The sequence below is a fragment of the Chenopodium quinoa genome, unplaced genomic scaffold, assembly GCF_001683475.1.
Source record: "Chenopodium quinoa cultivar QQ74 unplaced genomic scaffold, ASM168347v1, whole genome shotgun sequence".
In the NCBI taxonomy this organism is placed as follows: domain Eukaryota; kingdom Viridiplantae; phylum Streptophyta; class Magnoliopsida; order Caryophyllales; family Amaranthaceae; genus Chenopodium; species Chenopodium quinoa.
In genome coordinates this window covers 9,165,900-9,188,914 of record NW_018743920.1, presented here as the reverse complement: position 1 = coordinate 9,188,914, position 23,015 = coordinate 9,165,900, and the positions used below count along the sequence as shown (strand labels likewise).

The 23,015-nt window shown below is 32.1% G+C and overlaps 3 protein-coding genes and 1 pseudogene across 3 annotated transcripts; 2 read left to right on the top strand and 2 right to left on the bottom strand.

Annotated features, from left to right (window-relative positions):
* The first annotated feature begins 187 nt into the window (after positions 1-187).
* LOC110688485 (11S globulin seed storage protein 2-like) lies at positions 188-2,879 on the top strand. The gene is made up of 3 exons (XM_021865242.1): positions 188-672; positions 1,752-2,472; positions 2,573-2,879. Exons 1-3 carry the CDS (start codon positions 477-479, stop codon positions 2,724-2,726), a joined length of 1,071 nt encoding a protein of 356 aa, XP_021720934.1. The 5' UTR covers positions 188-476; the 3' UTR covers positions 2,727-2,879.
* A 282-nt stretch (positions 2,880-3,161) lies between these two features.
* On the top strand, positions 3,162-6,035 carry LOC110688486 (annotated as a pseudogene).
* Positions 6,036-6,516: 481 nt separating this feature from the next.
* Positions 6,517-9,670, bottom strand: LOC110687650. Its single transcript, XM_021864280.1, has 2 exons — positions 8,285-9,670; positions 6,517-7,710 (listed from the first exon to the last, which is right to left on the bottom strand). Exons 1-2 carry the CDS (start codon positions 8,306-8,308, stop codon positions 6,787-6,789), a joined length of 948 nt encoding a protein of 315 aa, XP_021719972.1. The 5' UTR covers positions 8,309-9,670; the 3' UTR covers positions 6,517-6,786.
* A 10,485-nt stretch (positions 9,671-20,155) lies between these two features.
* LOC110688484 lies at positions 20,156-22,400 on the bottom strand. The gene is made up of 2 exons (XM_021865241.1): positions 21,944-22,400; positions 20,156-21,211 (listed from the first exon to the last, which is right to left on the bottom strand). The coding sequence occupies exons 1-2, from the start codon at positions 21,977-21,979 to the stop codon at positions 20,219-20,221; spliced, it is 1,029 nt and encodes a 342-aa protein (XP_021720933.1). The 5' UTR covers positions 21,980-22,400; the 3' UTR covers positions 20,156-20,218.
* Positions 22,401-23,015: the final 615 nt, after the last annotated feature.

Sequence of the window (23,015 nt, the reverse complement as noted above, 5' to 3'; positions counted from 1 at the left end):
TTATAAGATAAATTTATATTTCAATACTATAAAAGTTAGGGCCTATTATTCGAGTATTACTTTTCCTTGTTTCTATGGATTCTTTTCTTAAGGGTAATTACATAATTTCAATTAATTAATAATTTATCTTTTTGTTTATAAATCTAAATTTGTAACAGCTTATTAATACAAGTATAAACCGAAAAAGCAAATATTAACTCATAATAGAGGCATGATAAAAATCAAATTACTCCAATTTGATTTTATCTAAAAGTGTTAATCCTAAACATAATCCATTATTCTGTTTTTATCAAAATCTCTTATTCCCTTATTTATCTCTCCTAATCACCCTATAATTAATATCACCATTTTTTGCTATAAATACCCTTTAAAACCCACCTATTCTCTCACTCAATTCTCAAATAAAAACGTTCGTCAAAAAAAGAAAAACCCTCAAAAAAAAGTTTTGATTTTTCGATCAAAAAAACAGAGAAAAAATGGAGCTTGATTTGTCCCCAAAATTGTCAAAGAAGATCTATGGAGGTGAAGGAGGGTCCTACCATTCATGGAATCCTTCTGAACTTCCCATGCTTAAAGAAGGCAACATTGGAGCAGCTAAGCTTTCCCTTGAAAAATACGGATTTTCCCTTCCTCGTTATTCTGATTCATCTAAAGTTGCTTATGTTCTTCAAGGTATAATCTTTTCAATCTTTATTAATTTTCTTCAAAATTTGATTTTTGATTCCCCTTTTTTAAAAATTTGATTTTGATGATTTATTATGATGTAATTTGGATTTGGGTTAGTGGGTGTCATGTATGTTGATTAATTTAAGTTGGAAATTCGATTTTGTGCATTATTTTATTATAGCCATTGTTAGAGTTAATTTTTGTCGAAAGTCAATGCATGTTCTGTTTCTTGTTTAATTTTTGTGATCAATTTAGTAAAAAATAATTTTTTTAATGATAATTATGTTAATGTTATTTGAAGTTGATAGCTTTGTGGATTCCAATAATCCGTAAATTGTTTAGGGTTTTGTCGGGGTAGAATCATGATTATTCTTGAATCTTGATTGATTTCAATTAAAATAATGATTTTGGTTGATCGATCATTCAATCTTTGAATAATAATGTTAAGAGACCCTTGAAAATGATTTTTCTAAAGAAATATTGTGTGATCTCAGTCTTTAAAATTGTTCGATGTCCATTGATCGTGATTTTGATTGATTGGTTTCAATTAAAATAATGATTTTGGTTGATCGATCATTCAATCTTTGGATAATTAATGTTAAGAGACCCTTGAAAAGGATTTTTCCTAATCTCAATCTTTAAAATTGTTCGATGTCCATTGATCGTGATTTTGATTGATTGGTACTTTATATTTTCTTGAATTATATAAAACATCATATAGTATAATTTACGAATAATTTTATGTAATTGTATTACTCTCTATTTATATTAGATGTATGAATATTGATTAAAATTATAATATTAGCACGTTAAAATAAACAACTTAAAAAATTGGAGGGATACTACATAGTATTGTGGCCTATTATTAAGGGAAGATGTAATAAAAATAATTGTTTAATCAACGTAAACACAGATTTATGCTCCCTCACTTAGTCGATAGACAAGGTTGACTTTAAGGATTAACTATCAGATTCAAGAGGCTGTTAAATTTCTTTTGATTAATGTATTTGTCTTGTGAATGGCCTGAACATGTTTACAAATAATTGTGGTTGTTTAATGTATGTTGTGTTGTGATTGTGTTTTAGGTGAAGGAGTAGCTGGAATTGTCCTCCCTGAGCAGGAGGAGAAGGTGATTGCAATCAAGAAGGGAGATGCAATCGCGCTTCCTTTTGGTGTGGTCACCTGGTGGTACAACAAAGAGGACACCGAACTAAGTGTCCTCTTCTTGGGTGAAACCTCTAAGGCCCACAAACGCGGTGAATTCACTGATTTCTTCCTCACCGGTACTAATGGAATCTTTACCGGATTCACACCCGAATTTGTTGGCAGGGCATGGGACTTGCCTGAAGATGTTGTCAAGACCCTTGTCAGTAACCAATCCTCTAACGGCATTGTCAAGCTTAGCGAGTCCCACAAAATGCCTGAACCCAAGAAGGAACACCGTGATGGAATGGCATTGAATTGTGAAGAAGCTCCATTGGATGTTGACATCAAGGGTGGTGGAAAGGTGGTCGTCTTGAACACCAAGAACTTGCCCTTGGTGGGCGAGGTAGGCCTTGGGGCTGACCTTGTTAGGCTCAATGGAAAAGCTATGTGCTCTCCAGGATTCTCTTGTGACTCTGCCTACCAGGTGACTTACATCGTCAGAGGTAGTGGTCGAGTTCAAGTAGTCGGGGTTGATGGTAAGAGGGTGTTGGAGACCAGGATCACAGCAGGCAATCTGTTCATTGTGCCCCGGTTCTTTGTTGTTTCAAAGATTGCGGATGATGATGGCTTGGAGTGGTTTTCTATCATCTCTACTCCAAAGTAAGAAACAGACTCCTTTGTTTAGTATTGGGTGCATTTGGTTTTTGTTATTTAGACTAAGGATTGATTTTCTAACATAACTTTTTCGCGGTGTTTGCAGTCCTGTTTTTACACACTTAGCAGGGAAGACTTCAGTCTGGAAGGCATTATCGCCACAAGTGCTGGAAGCCGCCTTCAAGGTGCCTGCTGAGATCGAGCAGCAATTCCGCTCAACAAGGACTTCAGATGAAATTTTCTTCCCCCCTCCAAATTAAGAAAATGAATGCCGAGTACTTCTTACCAGAAATTGATACTTGGTTGGACTGTTTGATAAGTGATTTTTGCATATAGGATGCTTGAGATTTTATTTAATTATGGATTCTGTTTTGAATGTTCAATAAGAATTTATAGACGGTTTTTTCGTGAAATTTTGTGTGGTTTCGTGATTATAATTGATTTCATGAAGGACAGAAGAAGGAAAGGGGAGTAGGTTAAGTTATACTTCGTATTCCATATTAGCTTATTGAACCGTAAAGTACAATACCATCTTTCCCATGAAAATTTAAGGAAGAATAAGTTCAAATAGAATTACCTTAGTTTAAATCGTAACTAGAGCAAGAACTAATTTTGGGTAGTTGGGTGCACGGTTCAACCAGGTGTGTATAAACTATAAAGTATTTCATATGATAGCTATTGACTATATCGTCCACTCCCAAACACACAAGACGCAATCCAAAACTAGAGGTGAGACTTCTCTTATCAAAACATTTATAATTGAAAATTGAAAACCAAAATATGGAAATCCATGAACTTGCCAAAGCTCTAGTTTAGCAACACATTCTTATTATTGGCTCTCAAGTCTTTAACTCATTCAACTCAATTAAATGGGCTCCATCCCCTGTACTCATCCTATATTTCCTCATATTTCCACTCGATCAAGGTATTATCATAGATTAATCTAAATTCAAGCTTTTTAATTTTTAGACCCTTATTATTTATTTTAAGGCTAATAATTTTTCACACTTTTTTGTTGGCTGAATTTCAGCATACCCAAATCTTTGTTCTTTAAACACAATAAAAGATAGTGGAATTTGAGTTGTTGGGCTTCTAGCTTTGATGATCAGAGTTCATATAATTTTGATAATCAAAATGGGTCTCTGAATAATTCAGCTTCTTTTAGCGCATCAGATGCTAAAATTAGCTCAGAATCCATTGATTTTTTTGTTAGTGATGCTGAAGGTGATCCTGATTGCCCCACCAAAGGTTATTCTTCTATTGATCAGGCTCTCATCACTCTTAAACAGGGAAAGGTTAAAACTTTTTACCCCACTAAATCATCATTCTGTTTTAATTCTTTAGTTTTACCATCTCATATGTTTGTCGTAATAGCAAAATCTTGTATAAGACGGTCTCAATCTAACCATTCTAGGGGTACGGTGGCTTATGGGTTGCTTTGAATATTCACGATCAATTAATTCATATTTGAACCATTAGGAGTAATATATGAATTGTCCAAGTATTATATCCTAGATGGCTAAATATATGAAGACTTAGGATTTATGTAATAGTACTTGTATAAATATTCTTTATTGGTAACTTCTAGTGTAACATTGTCAATTTGTGTTACATTTTGTTTATTCCATTGCCAAGTGAACTTTTAAGGATAATTTTGTGCATTTTCTAATATCCGTAATGGTACCTGTCAAACTACCAGTCTGTGATTGTTGTAGATGATGAAAATGAAGACGAAGGAAATCTAGTAATGGCAGCATCATTAGTCAGTCCCCAAGCCATGGCCTTCTTGGTCAAACATGGAACAGGAATCGTATCGGTGGGAATGAAGGGGGATGATCTTGTAAGACTAAAGCTTCCCCTTATGTCACCAGATAGCGAAAATGCAGACTCTGCTGCTCCTTCTTTCACTGTCACTGTGGTATGTGTCTCAGATGGGCAGTTCTGTTTTTGCTTTAACATTGAATCACAAGACAAATAGGACCAAATATTTAGGTGCATTCTATTAGATTGTATGAGTACATAATTTGATTTGTTGTGGACTTTAAGGATGCTAAACTGGGCACAACAACTGGTGTATCAGCTTCAGATAGGGCTAAAACAGTAGCTGCTCTTGCGTCTCCGGACTCTAAACCCGGAGATTTCAGGAGGCCTGGTCATGTTTTCCCCCTCAAGTATAGAAATGGTGGGGTTCTGAGGAGAGCAGGACATACCGAAGCTTCTGTTGATTTGGTTATGTTGGCTGAATTAAGACCAGTTTCAGTTCTTTCGGCCATAATTGATCAAGATGATGGTTCAGTGGCCTCTTTAACCACTTTAAGAAAACTATCTTTGGAGCACAACATTCCTATAGTCTCCATCACTGATTTGATTAGGTAAAATCTACAAAATCGTATATATATTAATAGCTGATCAAGGTTGACATGACCTGAAATGTCAAAGAGTCAGGCTATAAAAGCCGCCAATATTGGGGTGTGGCCTAGCCCATGAGGCCATGATCAGCTCTTGTTACGGCTAATTCTTATTTATTATTGAGGATTTTATTCTGTAGGTGAGTACATTCTAGCTTCATGTGTTTGTGATTGATACCAGATATAGAAGAAAAAGGGAAAGATTAGTAGAAAGAACTGTGGTTTCAAGGGTTCCGACAGATTGGGGACAATTTGATGCTTACTGCTATCACTCCAAGTTAGATGGAATTGAGCATGTAGCTCTTGTAAAGGTGTTAATTCGATGCTTATTGTTCTTCAAAAACCTCAGTTTATTTCTATATCCTACTTTAAGGCACTAAAATCTAATCTTCAACCTATGTATAGGGAGACATAGGAAATGGTCAAGATATCCTAGTAAGAGTTCATTCCGAGTGCTTAACAGGTGATGTATTTGGTTCTGCTCGATGTGATTGTGGAAACCAATTAGCTCTAGCAATGGAACTGATTGAGATTGCGGGAAGAGGGGTTTTTCTTTATCTACGAGGCCATGAAGGGCGAGGAATTGGCTTAGGACATAAACTCCAAGCTTATAACTTGCAAGACCAAGGCCATGACACCGTTGAAGCCAACCTTGAACTTGGATGGCTGCTGATGCGCGTGAATATGGTATTGGTGCACAGGTAGTTTTCCATTCTGATTGCAATTTTTTCTGTATCAATTAACAAATGTGTATAATTCAATTTCAAATCTTATACAGAGTACTCAAAATGTTTGCAAATTTCACTGTCAGATTCTGAGGGATATTGGGGTTCGAACCATGAGGCTGATGACCAACAATCCGGCAAAATTCACTGGCTTAAAGGGTTATGGTTTGGCTGTGGTAGGAAGGGTTCCTGTCTTAACAACTATAACTAACGAAAACAGGAGGTACTTGGAAACCAAGCGTGTTAAGATGGGGCATATGTATGGATCTAATGTACAAGAATCATCGGCGGGTCTCATTGATCCATCGGATACACAAGAGAGTGAAGAAGAAACAAGTTGAATTTTTTTTTAGTACATAAATGCCTCTTAAACATACCATTTTTTGTCAAAGCAGTTTAATCTATTTATTATAGGAGATAAGGCTTACTTGCACTATTCTTTTAATTTGCAAATACAACTAAAATTACACAAGCAAGTACAGTATATAAAAATAGCTTGTACAAGATCATAATTCCGGATTCTGTGATAATTTTGTCATTTTCGATTTCATTGTTTTATGGGCCCATTTTCGATTTCAGCCCATAAATACAACAGAGGCCCATTTACCAAGTATATCATTGGCCATAGTAAAATATTAGAGGGCTTGCAAACTGCATGAGTACATACACATTACACGGACCTAAAACTCTAAAAGGTTACAGAGTTTATCACAATCTATGCTTTAACGATTGAGTTTATTGTATGTTGGTAACAACATAGATGTGTTACGAAAGAAGGAAGTAAAGAGGCAATTTTGCTCTCAATTTGTAGTGTATCAAATACATAAACATAACTTCTAATCATAAGATGGGTTAAATTGTAGTGAGCAATAATCCTACTAACTTTAAGAGCAAAAGCACCGCGATTCCTAAATTAATCGAAATAATTTTCTTCTACTCTGATCTAGAACTCGGTAATTATTATACGAGCCGGGATGCAAATATAAGAGTAGAAAAACTAATGCTAAATAACATTTATATCAATTAATCGAAAAATAGAGATTGTGAATAAATAACAATAACATTTATATCAATTAATATAGTAATTCTAAATCAAATAGGATGTTCATTAACTACGACGAATTATTCTACGAAAATTAAATAAACAATTAAATTAAAAGCAAAAGAAAAAAAAAATCAAGTTATTATTAGTACTCTAAAGTCTCATTGTGTCGTGGTCGCTTGCTCATTGAAACAGGCACAGGAGGAAGTTGTGGATCATACGCTAGTTGCGGTGGATTCGACCACTCAGGCAGTGGTCCGACCACCAAGAGAGAGTCAAGACTAGGACCTGCCTCAATCACAGACTGTAGAAGCTTCCCTTTCTCAGGCTTAGTCTTCCCTTGCACTAAATTGTCCAACACACTTGGATCATAACTTGAGTTAGTACAATTCATTAGGTTATCAGAATTACCCAAGTAGCTTACGTCGGAAAAAGAACCAACGTCGAAGAATGAATCCATGGACGATGATGAATTAGCCATGCTCGAGTCGTTGAACTTACTTTTTGAGAGGTTGGCATTGTTATTAACCATCATCAAGGGACTTTGAGAAGACATGGTAGGAAAAATTGCTGTGTGGTTCGGGCTAAGGTGATTTGTACCAAAATGTTGTTGATTTGTTGGTACAGTAATTGACGGGTTAGAGGTAAGGTTGCATGCATTCGAATTAGTTTGGATTTGGCTAATAACGGAACCTTGATTTGTTGGTAGGGTGATTGACGGGTTAGAGGTAAGGTTGCATATATTTGAACCAGTCTGAACTCGGCCAACAACGGAACCTATATTAGTTTGTTCTAGTCTATTTGGTAGACTTGTGAACGTGTTAGTTGCTGTTGTTGTCATCGTTGTCGTTGGTAATGAACAAGCACAGGGTTTATTATAACCCTTGACCATCGAAAGTGTGCGCAATTGGTGTTTTAGCTCATCTCTTTCCTTGTTGGCAAATTCGAAAAGATAAATCAGTTTCTTGACATTCTCCATGTTAAGTTTTTCCTTTTCAATTTTTTCTTTTCTTGCCTGTTCTAGTTCATTCGTCACGCGTAGTAGCTGCACCCTTAGATCGTCCTCGGTCTGCAAATCAATCGTACATAATAAAATTCAGTACATAAATTAAACATCATAGGTTATAACATTGACTACATTATTGTAACATTAATCCTCTGTTTCCTCTGTTTCTCAGCGAGGAAAATAAAAGTACATCCGAACATGCATGCATGTATAGTTATTCAAAAGTTAGGAGAAAGATTAAATCAACAACATGATAAACATATCAAATTACAAATCCATTCAAGTAAAAAAAAAACAAAAGAATTGGTTATTTTTTGAATGATGGTATAAAGTTTGGAAAATAGTCAGCCGGGCGCCATACATGATATACTGTATCATTGTAATAACAGTAGATAATTACAACTAACTAGAACATTCTCTGCATCAAGTACGAGTACTCATAAACGAAAGCGAATCAAGTGAAATTTTAATGTTAGAACATCCTACCATTCTAGATTTCTAGGTTCAATGTCCTTGGGTTGGGATCTCCACGGAAAACTAACTACTAATAACTAACTGGCTAAAGAAACAAGCTATTGAATCATTAAAAATGAAAAGGAATGTAATGTAAGATAAGAATAGTGTTCGAGAAACAGACCTCATCAAAATTCCACTTCAACATTTTCCAAGTTATCCATGATCTTTTTCTAAGCTATATTATGAATGTAGTGGTAGGGAGTTTAGAGAAATAAAAGGGAGAGAAATTATAGTGTAAGATAATTAGATATTGGTGAACTGTAAGAAATTTATATGACTTATATAGTTGAAGACTTTATAATATAAAGACAATAAAAGGGCGGTGAGTTTAAGAATTTGATGATCGTATCCATTAATTAAGAGGATAGAACAAAAATAAAATAAAATTTGGGTACATAATTTTATCAATGGAAACTAGCTTTTAAAATTTCCAAGAAATTAAGATTTTCTTTGGTAGAATCCTGTTAATTTACCATAAACAGTTCCTTGCTATTACTTAAATATTTGACTAATTTTCCTTGTTTTGATGTGATCTACGTAGTACTTTTTATTTTCACTTTCTTTCTAAAAAGGTTTTTTTTTTTTTTTTTTTTTTTAATTCCAGCTAATTATTTCTGTCACGCGGTTTTTAAAAAATTTCTTAATAGTTTGAAATTTGCATGTAAGTGTTCTTTACTTGCATGATCTTTGAGAATTTTGAGTACTACGTATTAAAGAAAGTGAGAGATTTGCTGCCATTTTGAGGGTTTTCTTTTTTGTAATATTTTCTTAAAAAATTTGAGAGGACTTTCCTAAAAATTGTTCAATGGGCTTTTTTTTTATTTTTATTTTTTTTGAAAGAATACAATGGGCTATTTAGTATATCCTTTTTTAATTTTTTTTCTTTTTACTTATATCCAAAAAAAAATAGGTACCGACTACCGAGTATATCCTTCTAACCTTTATTTAGCAAATATGATTATATGAAGTACTTTTTTTTTTTTTTTTTGAGCAAAGTAGTACAGCTTTGTGCAAGTAAATTAAAATTGTAAAAATTTTGGCACGGCCTCACCATCTCAATATCATGTGTTGTAAATTAAATAAAATAATCCTATTCATTAATCCAGAAGTACGTACAAAGTAGTTTTTAGTTTCAATTTATTTTTGGATGTGGCCAAGGTTTAATCCTCTAATTAAATATTAATCGTATAAAGATACATAAATTACAGATGTAATACGTACTACATAGAATATTAACCTTATTAAATTGCTCTAAATTTTTATGGGAATATAGGTGATGTTAATTATGATCCTATCCATCAAAGTGATGGTGAGAAGAAAGGAAAAAAAAAAAAAAGGGCATGTAATAATTATATACGAGTTACAGAATCCAGTTAGATTGCCTTAATTATTCCAAACTCTCACTTAACAAGTTTACATTACTAATTTTCCTTCGTTGATGTGATCCACCTTTTTCTTCTAAAACGTTTTCCATCCTAGCTTAACTTGGCATCATTATCTTTACTATTACGCGTTTTCTCCCCTATACTTTCTATAAAGTTCAAATTTGCATGTAATTAGCCATCATCATTAATATATAGGAACAAGCATATATGGAGTAATTTTCTTTTAAAAAAGATTACGGATCGGAGTATATACCTTTATAACTTATTTTTAGGAAAGCTGAATTATTTGCATAATACGGAGTAAGGCCCTGTTTAGTTCACCTTATTTTTGCTTATCTGAACTGGTCTGATCTGATCTTATTGTCTAATTTGACCAAACTTTGACCTTGAGTGTACGACAATCTGTAAGGAAAAATTATATATAAAGTGGGATCTTGTTAGATTCGTAATAATGTGTATTTTATTAATATGTAATTTTCATAATTTTTTTATTACGAAATTAAAGATATATAGCGATAAAAAATTGCACATAAAACGATGATCTGACCTGAACTTATTTTTTCTGATCTAATCTGATCTGAACTTATTTTTTCTGAAATAAGTAAAAATAAGTTGAACTAAACAAAGCCTAAGGATGACATCTTATGTAGGCCCCGTTCAATTTACCTTATTTTTGCCGAACTGAAATTAATTTTACTGAACTAAAATTATTTTTGCTTTTACTGATTTTCTATTATATTTCTTCTTTAAAATTACTGATTTTTATTGAACTGAAATTATTTTTACTAAATATTATTATTTTAAGATGAAGTGAACAAGGCCTAATAACATAAACTCAAAACAATTAATGGAGTATGTATTTGTTTTTCTAAGTAAGAGAGTGTGTCACTTGAAATTTATTGTTTTCTCGGTTCAATACTTCTTGTTACAGAGTAATGAGACATGGGATGCAAGTTAATGGCACATTGTGGATATTATTCTCCTATCATAAGGATGTATAGGCGTATAGCCATATCTCTCTTCATTATCGTTGAACAAGTGAACAACAATACGCACTAAAGTATAAAAGAATGCTCTCTCAGTCTCAAAATAACTAACACAGTCAAATTTTAATTTACACACATGTTAATGCAATAATTTAACCTTATTTTTACATAAGTAAATAGTAACAAAAATAGTAAAAACATTATATTTTGAAACTTTGTAGTAATACCTATCTAATAATATATTTATGATATTATATACTTTTATTATGTTAGAATAAAGCTAAAGTCAAAGTTAATACTTGTATATGAATGGTGAAAAAAAGTCCAACATCTCAGTTATTCTGAGACGGTGAGAATAGGTTTTTTTTTTTTTTTTTTTGTGTGAAAATTGACTTTTTAATAATAAGATAAATGTCAATAAGTTTTTGTCACTCAACCATTTTTCTTGTATAAGGTATAGCATGCTACTGTATATACTTGTATTAAAAATAAATGTCAAAATTAATATTTATACCAGAATATAGTATATATATTGCTATTGTCTACTATGATTGATTATTTGATTCTTTATAAATTGTTAGAAAAAATTGGTGATTAATAATTAATTAAAAAATAAAATAATGTGTTTAGTGTAAAACAAAAAACCAATCCCATAAAACTATATTGTGACAAAGACAATGAACGTGGACTGGGGAGAATTCCGTCGCAAAAAAAGACTATTTTCTTTCTTAATACCCCACAAGCGCCTTACTTAACTTATTTTATACAAAGTATATTTTTTTAGTTAGCACCTTACTAATAAATTACTTGCTTCAAACAATTATCATAAAACTCAATCTCATCCGTTAGATTGATTATAACTTCACCAGCATATTGACTTATTGCGTCACCACCCAGGGCTTAAGAAATAAATTGTTCCTTTTCCTTAGAAAATGTTTGTCGGTTTTTTCTATCGCTTAAGAAACTTATACACTGTAATTTAAGAAATAATGTTTATCTTTTGAAGTAATTCTAAAGTGGTTGGCTTATGTTACAAAGCAATAATACAAATAAATCATTAATAATATAATTTTATAAAAATGATTGTAAATAAAATTTTATTAGTGCTTATTATACTAAATTACTAGTAATGGAATAATAATTTATAATTTGTAAGTGGTAATAATACAACATACTCTTTGTTGTTGACCTTGTTATATAACTACGTACATGGAGTAAGGAGTGTTATATACTCATACGTAGTATTCTTTTTTCCCTAAACTAAGGGTGTACTGTCCATACATCTTACATCATATCCATTACTTCCTTGTTCTTTGTTTATAAAATTATAATGCAAGTAAGTGCTTAATCCCCTACTAAAGAAAGTGCTTAAATGACCACTAATCATTATATTAATAAGCTCCAAAAAAATTTCTATATTATCTATCAAATATGTGATGTGATACATTTGTCCCACATCGATCATCAAATGGAAATTTTTTTGTGTTGTTTGATTTTCCACCTATCTCATTGACAATACAACTCTAGTTATTACTTGCCCAAATTATTAGTGTCTCTCAAAAGATCATGAGTAATATGTGATGATTATTGATAAAGAGTGCATGTTAATTAGAGTCAATAGAGAGATATGAAATTAAGTCATACAAACTTTTACTTTTCCTTTGTCAAAAAAAAAAAAAAAAAACTTTTAATTTTAAAATTTTTATCCCGCATATAATCAGAAAACGGTATCTAAAATTATAGGGTTCGTTCACTATCGTTTAACTCTTAAAAATATTTTGGAATTCTCTACATATCATTGTTTAAGTTGTACTTCCATTTAAAAAAAAACACTTGCATTGTATGCTATTATACATAATATACTTGCATGTATTTTAACTTAATTCACAAATAAAGATATACTAGTAAATAAATACTTCAACGTGAGAAAGGATATTTTTTAAAAAAAAAAAAATTACATATACCATCTTCTGATCTCCTACTTTTAAGTGTATTATAATATAACAAGAATTCGTAAAGGACGATATTAGGATTAGTTTCCTTTGGGAAAAATTAAAATGCCTAGGTAGAGTTTGCAATAAGTTGTTTGTATAATTTTTTCACTTTGAAGTGGCTTATTAGTTCAATAAATCCCTCACAAATTACTCCGTACAAGAATAAGTAAAATTAAACATTTAACCAGTAACCATACTTACCATATTAGACGTTAGCGGTTGGTCTTCAACTGTTTAGTAAGGGCCCTAGCTAGCTAGGCATACAAATATGGGCAACATAGGTGCAACTTTTTCAACTTGAAGTAAAATCTTTATTAGATTAATTCATTATTAATAATAATTAAAGCACCAAAAATGGTCCAAAAAAGTAAAGACAAGCTCCACTTTCGTCCCCTTGGATCCCTTAAACGGGTAACGACTTTACCTGTCGGTTCAATCATAATATTTGATCAATTATAAATACTAATACAAGTACTTTGGGGTAAAATAATCACTTAATTAATTTGCAATGACCATTTTAACTTTGGGGTAAAATTATAACCGATAAAGTTTAAGAGATTAGAACGACCAACCTTTGTTTTTTACCTTTTGATTTTATGCTTAAAGCCGTACCAAAAACTTTTATGAGTTGATCCAATAATGCCTTCATGTTGTTAGCTTTTAATGCTATAATAATAAGATATGATTACTTTCTTGTTACAACCACAAGTATAATCTTGTTCATGGAGTTTTCTTTTTGTAATAACTTTTAGCTTTTACTGTAATTATTTATCAAGAAAATAATTACGGAATAAAAGTTAAAACTAGAAGATAATATGATAAGAGAATATTACTTGAGATTGGCGAAAGAAAATCAATCATATTCAAATGCTACGATTAGTAATAAGCTTAACCCCCCCCCCCCCCAAAAAAAAAAAAAAAAAAAGTTTGACTTGTCATCTTCATTCACTTGAAATATGTGTTGGTCATAACATTTGTTATGAACTTTTCTGGATTGATCTAATTTAAAATGATAAGCTAGCTAATATCATTGAAATTCAATCACATTTTTACACTTAATTGCGAGAAATAAACAAACACTATCAAATAAAATATACTTATGTTAGATTCATCTAACTAGAGATTGCAATATTTATCGATATTACATGTAGAAAATATTTTAAATTAGAATCAATTCTAATCCAATCTGATTTGATATGTTTACTAGACTAATTTATTCAAATTTGATTCTAATAGTTATTTCATTTCATATGGTTCTTTCCTCTTTAACCAATTTTGCTTTACAAATATTCTAATTAAGTGAGAAGAACAATATGAAATTGAGCGAATAATAATCGTGCCATAGATAATAATTTGACTTAAAACAAGTGCGTAATACTCCTTTTTTTTTCAGACACATCAATGTGAAAACATAATATTCTTACTCATTTAATTTAAAAATCAAGTAAATTTTACTTATGGGTAACATTTACTCCCTCTGTCCCCCCCCCCTTTTTTTTGTCTCATTTGACTTTTCACGGTGTTCAAAACACATCTTAAAACATATATAACTCCATTATCATGAGCGTAAAAATTATAAAAACTTGATATTGATAAAATATACAATGAAACAAATCTAAAAAGATTTCACATGACTATATTATTTCATATTATTTGCATTGGGACAAAAAACTAGGAATGAAGGGAGTAATTATTGTTTAAATTTTGTGATAATATGAAATGGACCTAGACAACCCTAACGAGGTCAATGAGTAGTATGAGTAACTCCTCTATCTTATAAATGTGGTCAGGGCAATCCAAACTAGGTGGAATAGAGTTTGACCCACAAACAAAGCTAAGGAGGTTTCATGCTAAAACCAATTGGTGATATTAGGAGTAATTTCTCTACTTTAAAAAGTGAAACTATTTATCTTCTTTCTCCAATGTAGGACACTCAAAAATGGGTTTACAATGAATTTTAATATTATTTTAAAGGGAGTATATCTTTACCATGCACTCGTTTTAACAATTTTTATTGCACACTCATCTTAAAAAAAACAAAATTAAATAACCTAATTCTAAATTTCTATTGGAGAAAATATTGAGGGGAAAAAAAATAAAATAAAAACATGTGACAATGTGAGTAGGGCTGGCAAATGGATCAGGTCGGGTCGGGTTCGTGTTCGGGTCAACTAATTTTCGGGTCAGCTACCCCCAACCCGAACCTGATCCATTTAACTTTTCGGGTTGAAAACCCCAACCTGAACCTGATATTTTCGGGTTCAGGTCAACCCGATATTGACCTTATTTGACCTGATTTTTTTTTTTTGGAATCAATTTGCTTTAACTTGAAACTGACTTGATTTTTTTTTTCTTCAAATATTAATCTGATATGGGTTAAGTGATTCATATAATAATCTGATATTAGGTAAATCATATAAATTATATGAACAACACAGTATAAATTTGGTAAATTGTAAAAATTTAATCAAAAAAATAACAACAATAGAAATTAATAACAGAAATTTTAAGTGTATTTTCTTGCAATTTAACATGAACAACAACAAAAATCTCAAAGCAAAACAATACAATAACGTTAAAAAAAATCGAAATCGGCAAACTACAATAAAAATTGATGAAAGTTCTTGAAAACTAGCAACTTGAAGCTTGATGTCCGTGAAGGTGAAGAAGACATGAAGGAGGAACACTTGCAAAGGATTTTAGGAATTGATATCTTGAGAGTTGAAGAGAGAGAAATAATGAAAAATGGGAGAGAATGTGAATTCCAACGGCTGATGAGTGATGAGAGGAGTGAGAATTGGATAGAATTTAGGGTTTTAGTTTTTATATGGACATATATGGCTATGTATGGGCTTTGGGCTTATTTTATTAGCTTTCTTTCAGTTTTTTTTTTAAAGAATTTACTGATCAAGGTTAGATTATCATGACCCAAAAATATTTTCGGGTTAAGTGGGTTATATTCGGGTTGAAATTTTCAACTTTAACCTAACCCATTTATTTATCAGGTCGGGTTTGTGTCAATCCATTTAACTTTTCGGGTCGAAAATCTCAACCCTAACCCACTATTTTCAAGTCGGGTTTGTGTCGGGTTTTCAGGTCGGGTCAGCTTTTGCCAGCCCTAGATGTGAGTAATCGAATTTGACCAAGAATAAAGCCTAATCCAAGACTATAAGGTACCGTCTCATGTTGTGCGGCTGCACATGGTGGTATAGCCGTGTAGCCATCCCAACTCCAAGTCTTGCAACCTGCCTGTAGCCTGTAGGGCCCCACTTTCTTGCACTTTTCTAATAGGGCCCACATTTTTATGTAGGGACCCTTCACGTTTTGTCCAACAATAAGGGTCAGCCACGTGTTCTATAATTTTCTCATTTTCTTGTACATGACACGTGGCATAAGGACCGTAGATTATGGCACATGCTAAGAATTTGGTAGACGTAGACTATTAACATTGGTAGATGGCACGTGCTTCTGCCTGATAGTAGCATTCTACCTGTACTAGAATTTTGAGTTGTATACTTGTATTCCTAAGACTACAAGAGTTGTACAAGTATTAAATCACAGTATCACACTATAATTAGATCGATCATTATCTTTATGATTTTTTTTTTTTTTAAAGAAACTTACTTTAAAATAGAGGTATTATTATTCTTGACCTTGGAATTGATTTATGCACCCTAGATACTTTTTCTCCTAAATGTTATGAGCGTCAAAAAAAAAATACTTATGAGAAAATTATTTTTTGGTGAAGGATGATAGAATGTAGGTAAGATAAACTGTCATATCGGATCGAAATCTCTTATAAATCAACTCAGTCGAATATTTGGACTAAATACTATATAAATAGGGGAGAAAGATAAGGAAAATCTCTATCCTTAAAGTGTCCCGGTTGGGGATAGAGAGTGAGTATGTAAAGACCTTTCTATAATACTCCATTCTATCGTCCATAATAGGTATAACGGTTAAACAACTAGTGTAATTCAAGCATAAAACGAAGGATAAACAATTCAGTGTTCTACAAAAAAAAATTAATTACCACATGCATGAGCAAAATCGAGACGAAAAAGAAGTAGTAAAAGCACAGTATAACAAAAAAAATTCTAAACCCAAAAGAGGGTGAAAAAAAAAATCAGAGAGACAAAGGGAAGGAGCTCTAATCTTGTAAATGAGCCTTATGTAATGGTAAAGTTAAAAGGGGTTAAACAAAAACGGTAAATAAAGCCTATAAAACTGTTTACTGTGATTATTTTAGACACAAGAAATAGTAGCCAAAGATGGAACTCGGAGAAGAAGTAGCACATTTGTTCCCACATCGATCAAGTCAGACCAAACTCCAACTATCATCCTGACCAGTCAAACAGCTTTGAAACTACTAAATAGTACGGAGTAAAATATATGGGTCTTTTTCCGCTTTTATGACAAAAACTGATCAAACTGATTGACCTAACTAAGGTTAACATATCATATTCTGACCATCGTAATTTTTGCCATTACTACATGTAACAATGTACTTTGTATATAATACTCACTTCGTCTCATAATATAGTTTTTGTTTGTATTTTTTCACGGTATTTAAGAAATAGGAAGAAAAAGTGGATGAAATACATTAATAAAAGTGAAAAGTACAATTATAGACAAAAGTTAGAGAGAGAAAGTGGGAAAAAGTACAAGACATGTGCAAAATTCAAGGGTAATTTAGAAAGTACAATGAATAAAATTAAAAAAGTGAGAGTATAATAGTCTTTACATACTATCCAAATATATAAACAGGAACAACATTTTGAATCTCCAAAATAGGAAAACATGAACTATATTATGGGACGGAGGGAGTACTACATTACTGTAAATGCTTCTCCTGTTTTGTACTCCGTAAAGAAGAAGATAGAAATAACTCATATAGAGGTTGTTTGGCAATCGACGGTTGGCGGTTGGCTTATTTGACTAGCTGAAAGTATTAGCTCTATGGATTAACTTTTTAAGTTAGTTCGTTGTTTAAGCCAGCTGTTTACATAAGTGTTTAGTAAAATTATTTATGGTTGTTAGCTGTTTGTTAGTGATAAAGTGGCCTAACAAGCCAAAAACCTATAGAAAAAGTTACTTCTATTAGCTTTTGGCTTTTGGCGAAAAAGTCAGCTTAAAAGCCAACAAAGAAGTCAACTACCAAACATATTTTTTGGCTGTTTGGTCAAACTAAAAAGCCAAAAGGTAGGCAAAAAGCCAATTGTCAAACACCCCTATAAATAAAAATAACAACTGATAAAGTAAAATAATGTTACAATTATATTGCAACCCAATATTTAAAACAACATCTAGTGAAATTATTGTAAGAAGATTCTTATTATCCTAATAAAAATACAGCACAATTGTAGAAGACTACGAGCAGGAGTATAAAATTGTCAATGAAGTTGGGTGTGTAAGTAGGTCTACGACGGCAAGGAGAAAATGGAGCAAATAAACATTGTCGTTATATCTCCTTTTCTGTCTTCGCTCATAATATGCCACTAAAAGCCGGCCCTTTCAATTGGTCATGCAATATTGTGGGGGTTTTTTCTTATGTCTATATAAAGATATTTTTCTATTATATATGACCCCACCTATAGTTCCAAACTAGCAAAATTAGTAGAAAAAAAATATATAGATTCGAACGGTCGAACCTACTATATTGAAACATGAATGAATGCATGATTCATGAGTTCAAATTTTTGTTAGTAAGGTCGATCCATGCACAACTTCTAGCTTAATGAGTTTGATCTCATGGGCAGTGGCGGACCCAGGATTTTCCGACTGGTGAGTCACAATCGATAATCAAATATGTAAAAATTTTTTTTTACCAAACAACCAAATAATAGTACTAAAAAATACATCCAAATATTCAAACAGTACAAAATACAACCACCCCACTTCTCCTCCATTGTACTCTACAGTAGAGCTACATGTAGTGAATCCATCCAACGCAACTGCAACACCCAATTCAGAAAAATTCACCTTTAGGGCAAAACATAAACACAAACACAAGTTATCCAACACTACAAAACACAAGAAACCCACCAAAATTCAGCCACCATTTTAACAAATTCAACAAACCCATCACTCAAAACACAGAATTTCAACAAACCCACAAAAATTCACCACTAAAAAAGCAAGAAATTGAAGAAAATTAGTGATTATACACAACAAACCTGGAGATGAATTCTGGGTATTTTGAAGATGAGGGTTATGATCTTGGGGTTGATACTCGTGAATTCTGAACTCGTTGAAAAGAACAGTAACAATAATTAAAAGCATAAAGATAAGAGAAATAAGAGGTAAGTGAGACCTTCTCCTGCTCCATTTCCAGCCTTGCACTGAAGCAGGCAAGCAGCAGAGGCGGAGCAGGCGACTGGAGGGTGGCTGACTGGCTGGGTGGAGGCAGTCTGGTGAAGATGAAGCGAAGAGGAAGTCAAGAGGCGAAGAGGGAAGAGCAGCTGAGGAGGCAGTGGGCTAGGGCTTGAGGAAGTGTCGGTTTTATTTTTTTTTTTAAAAAAAAAATTAAAATTTTTTTTGGGCCCTGGTGAGTCATTTGACCCACCAGGCACAAGGCCCAGTCCGCCACTGCTCATGGGGTTTGATCGGAATATGACCGGAGTGATTTGCGTGCACATAAAATTTGGATTTTTTTTATTTTTTTTTTATATTCTGATTACTCTATTCAAATTGATAAAAAATGTAAAGTTCGGTTTGGATTTGATTTATCGTCGGTTTATAAAGATATTAGCAAATGAATTGGTAGATTGTGTTCATTTAATATATAATTTGTTGATGTGATGCTACAATGGATTTAATGGTCAAATATTGACAAAAAAAAAAAAAAAGGTGAGTTAGTTCTCTCTTGATTACGAAGGAGACTCATCATGAAGACAAATTTTGCTAGTGTCAAAACACTAAATGGTTATATCTCAAAAGTGATGGATGTGTGAGTTTTAGACATGTTACAGATATTGGTGAGGCGTTTGTCGACACCATCAAATGTAATTGCTTTCATCATCAAATCGAATTAGCTTTAGAGTCGTGGTATTAACATAACCTAAATAAACAAGATATCGCCTCATGGATTAAACTTGAATGTAAGTTCAGTTTACTACTTTGAAACAGAGGATATAATTAATCAATTCATTATAAATAGAGGGTTCAAGAGACCACAATGACATACTATCAATGTTTTTATACAAAAACTTAATTAGCAATTTTTTAATGGTAACCAAGCCATTTGCTTGTTTACAAGTATGAATTGAAATTTTGCTGGTTTATATGAAATTATGCGTACCACTCGATCAATTTCCTTATAATATGTAATGCATGAATTAAATGGATAAATATCATTAGGGATGCTGATGAGCTTGCAATATGAATTAAAATATGGTCAAAGTTCACTAAAAAATGGTTACTCCATAGATTCAAAAGTTAACTTAAGGCATAATATAAGCCAATGCCAATTATACAGAAGAACCTATATTGTTTGCAAAATAATCAGGATGATCTTTCACTAAATACATATAATTAAACAAGATTTCTATAGACCAAAATCACTAATAATTAAGCCATTAAGCAATAATTCATCATTTATTTACAAAAAAGCAGTTCAGCCAAAATATACATAATAATTATAATAATATAATAAATATTGGGAAAAAGAAAAAAGAGTCAAAAATTATTTTCAAATTATTCTCTGCCTCTTAGGAATCTGACAATTAAATCCAACATTTGGATTAATCATCATTCTACCACCCATCAAACAAGACCCAGATGATCCACTCCCAAAATCCAACATTGGACTTGTACATACACCAGATGACCCACTAGAATTATTGTACAACTCTGAATTACCCATCCCTTTAACGACATAACTATTTGTAACATTATTAGGCATTATAATTTGCGGCGATACATTAGATGGTTGTGGTGGTTGAGACGAACAAAATTTGGAACTTCCCGGGAATTGATTTATCACTACCCCGCACCCTTTAAGGTTTACGGGAGGTATCTGATGAGTCAGTACACCTGGGGGGTTCCGCCATTGGGGAAGTGAACCGGCCACCATCAATGTCGAAAGAAGTGGTCCTGCCTCGAGCACGGCTTGTAAGAGCTTCCCCTTTGGTGGGAGTGCTTTCCCCTTGGCTAAATTTGCAATGATCAATGATTCTTGGTCAATTTTTTTGGGTGTAGCTTTAGGAGAAAGAGTAGTAGGAGTACTAAAAACATTGTTACTTGAGTGAGGAGAAGAAGCAGCCGGAGACGAAACATGAGAGTGAGGATGGCTAAAATTGTTGTGATTGTTGGTGGTATGAGTTTCTAAGGAAAAACTGCTTGAATCAGTGATGGTTGAGTTTGCTTTCGTCGCCACCAAATTGGCTGACAATAGAGGGCTATCAGGGGAGAAAGGAGGAGCCAAAAAAGCAGAGGAATTTCTAGTTGGAATCAAATGATCAATAGCATTGTTGTTGTTGTTTGGTTTGTTAAATGCCATAATTTGTTCGACTTTTTGTAATTGAAATTTGGCTTCATCTCTTTCTTTGTAAGCTGTTTGTAAAAGCTGAAGCAACTTCTTGATTTGCTCATTGCTCTTCCTTATCTCTTCATTTGTCTCATTTTTTGTCAATTCTAACTCATATGTCTTGTATTCAAGCTTCTGTTTTAACTCAACAACACTCTGTAAAATCAAAGGAAAAAAAAGGGTAAATTTATAAAAATAATAATAATAAATTACATGAACAAATTATAAGATTAATTTTTTTTTTTGAAAAAAAGGAATTTTATGAAAAAACTAAAAATTAGACCTTCTGTAAAGTTAGGGACATGGGTAAATCAAGAAATAGGGACCCCCATGAAAAAAGATTTTAAAGTTTATTTTAGTCAAAAACTCAATTTTTTTCCGTTATGAATAGACATACAAAATTACAAAGTACATATAAAAAACAATGAGAAAAAGAAATTTTTTTTTTTACTGTTGATCAGAATCCAAAGAACATGGACACATTTATTTATATTTTTTCTTCATTTCTCAGTAAAATGCCAATGTTTCACTATCACTAACCATCATCAATAGTACCTAGAGAAAACCCTTTTAATTTAATTCATTTTATATTTAAGCTAACCACTGAAAATAATAATTGTTAACCTATAATAAATTTGAATTGATTTAAATTAGTGTTATTAATGCTTAATATTTCCAAATTTTATACAATGTCATGACAACACAAATCAATCAGCATGAGAAATCGAATCTATTCATTGAAATTTCAGAATATTAGACAAAGATTGAGGCAATAATGAAAATAAAAAAAAAGGTAAAGAATTTCAGCAAAAATGCCAAATTGAGTAAAAAAAAAAAAAAAAAAAAAAACAGGGGAAGTTTAAAATGGGAAATTGAAGAAAAACCCACCTCAGGAAAAGTCCAGAAAGAATCAATGTCCTCCATTGTTGTATAGTTGATGATCTCTGCTAATATGAGTTTAATTGTAATTAAGAGAGAGTTAATTAGTGAGAGAAAGTTGAAGAGAGAGAGAGAAAGTAGGGGATGGAGAATGGAGAAGATGATGAGTAATTTATAGAGCTGTGAAGTGTGAAAAGGGAAGGTGCAAATAAGGACAAAAAAGAGGGGGCGGATTTTATTTTAATTTATTAATTATTGAATTAAAAAAGGTGAGGAATAAATATTTTTAGATAGAGTAATAATTTAAGGCGGGTTGGTCATGATTTTAAATAATTTCTAAATTTAACTTGGTAAAACAGGGTAATTTTATATGGTAATTAATGGTTTATGGTAAATAATGTTTAAGAGTATGGTAAGCTGGACTAAGGTCAACCCATTTTACTCAAATTTGTCGAATTGTTAAATTTAATCACAAGCTAAGTCAGCACTTTTAAAAGATTGGTTCATTAATCCATTTAATTAAGTTTGGACGTGAAATTTTGAAAATTTATTCTTTTTGGACATGAAATTTTGTACATTTGTAGTTTTGTACTCCCTCCGTCCCTAAAAGAACGACTCTTTTAGACATTTTTCACGGGTATTAAAAAATTTAAGTGGGAAGTACAAGTGTATGGGGAAGCTAATAAAAGTATTTTGAAAAGGTAAATTTACATGAGATCTGTAAAAATGTAGAGAGTGTAATAAAACTACATGGAAAAAACAAAATTTACATGGAAAAACTAATTTGCACATGAAATTTTGTACATTTGTAGTTTTGTACTCCCTCCGTCCCTAAAAGAACGATTCTTTTGGCTAAATTGTACTCCTATAGTCTATGTACTCCGTAGTATTTATTGTTGCAAATAAAAGGCAACCAAAGTTTTAGTATGGAGTATCTTCTATTCTTCATTCTATCTTATTTATCTTACTCTATATCCGAATTTTAAGTAAATTTTCAGGAATCGTCGTTTGCTTGGACATTTTGGAATGAGTTTAAATCCAATCCTTCCATTTTATTTATTTATTTTTATTTTATTTTTTA

Bases quoted from the DNA above. Each gene is read 5' to 3' on its own strand.
- LOC110688484 (XM_021865241.1), bottom strand. From the start codon at position 21,979: ATGGAGGACATTGATTCTTTCTGGACTTTTCCTGAG. The intron at 21,212-21,943 runs GTGGGTTTTTCT...TTGATTTTACAG, and splicing joins CTTTCTGGACTTTTCCTGAG to AGTGTTGTTGAGTTAAAACA.
- LOC110687650 (XM_021864280.1), bottom strand. From the start codon at position 8,308: ATGTTGAAGTGGAATTTTGATGAG. The intron at 7,711-8,284 runs GTCTGTTTCTCG...ATTGATTTGCAG, and splicing joins TGAAGTGGAATTTTGATGAG to ACCGAGGACGATCTAAGGGT.
- LOC110688485 (XM_021865242.1), top strand. From the start codon at position 477: ATGGAGCTTGATTTGTCCCCAAAATTGTCAAAGAAGATCTATGGAGGT. The intron at 673-1,751 runs GTATAATCTTTT...ATTGTGTTTTAG, and splicing joins AGTTGCTTATGTTCTTCAAG to GTGAAGGAGTAGCTGGAATT. The intron at 2,473-2,572 runs GTAAGAAACAGA...CGGTGTTTGCAG, and splicing joins TCTATCATCTCTACTCCAAA to TCCTGTTTTTACACACTTAG.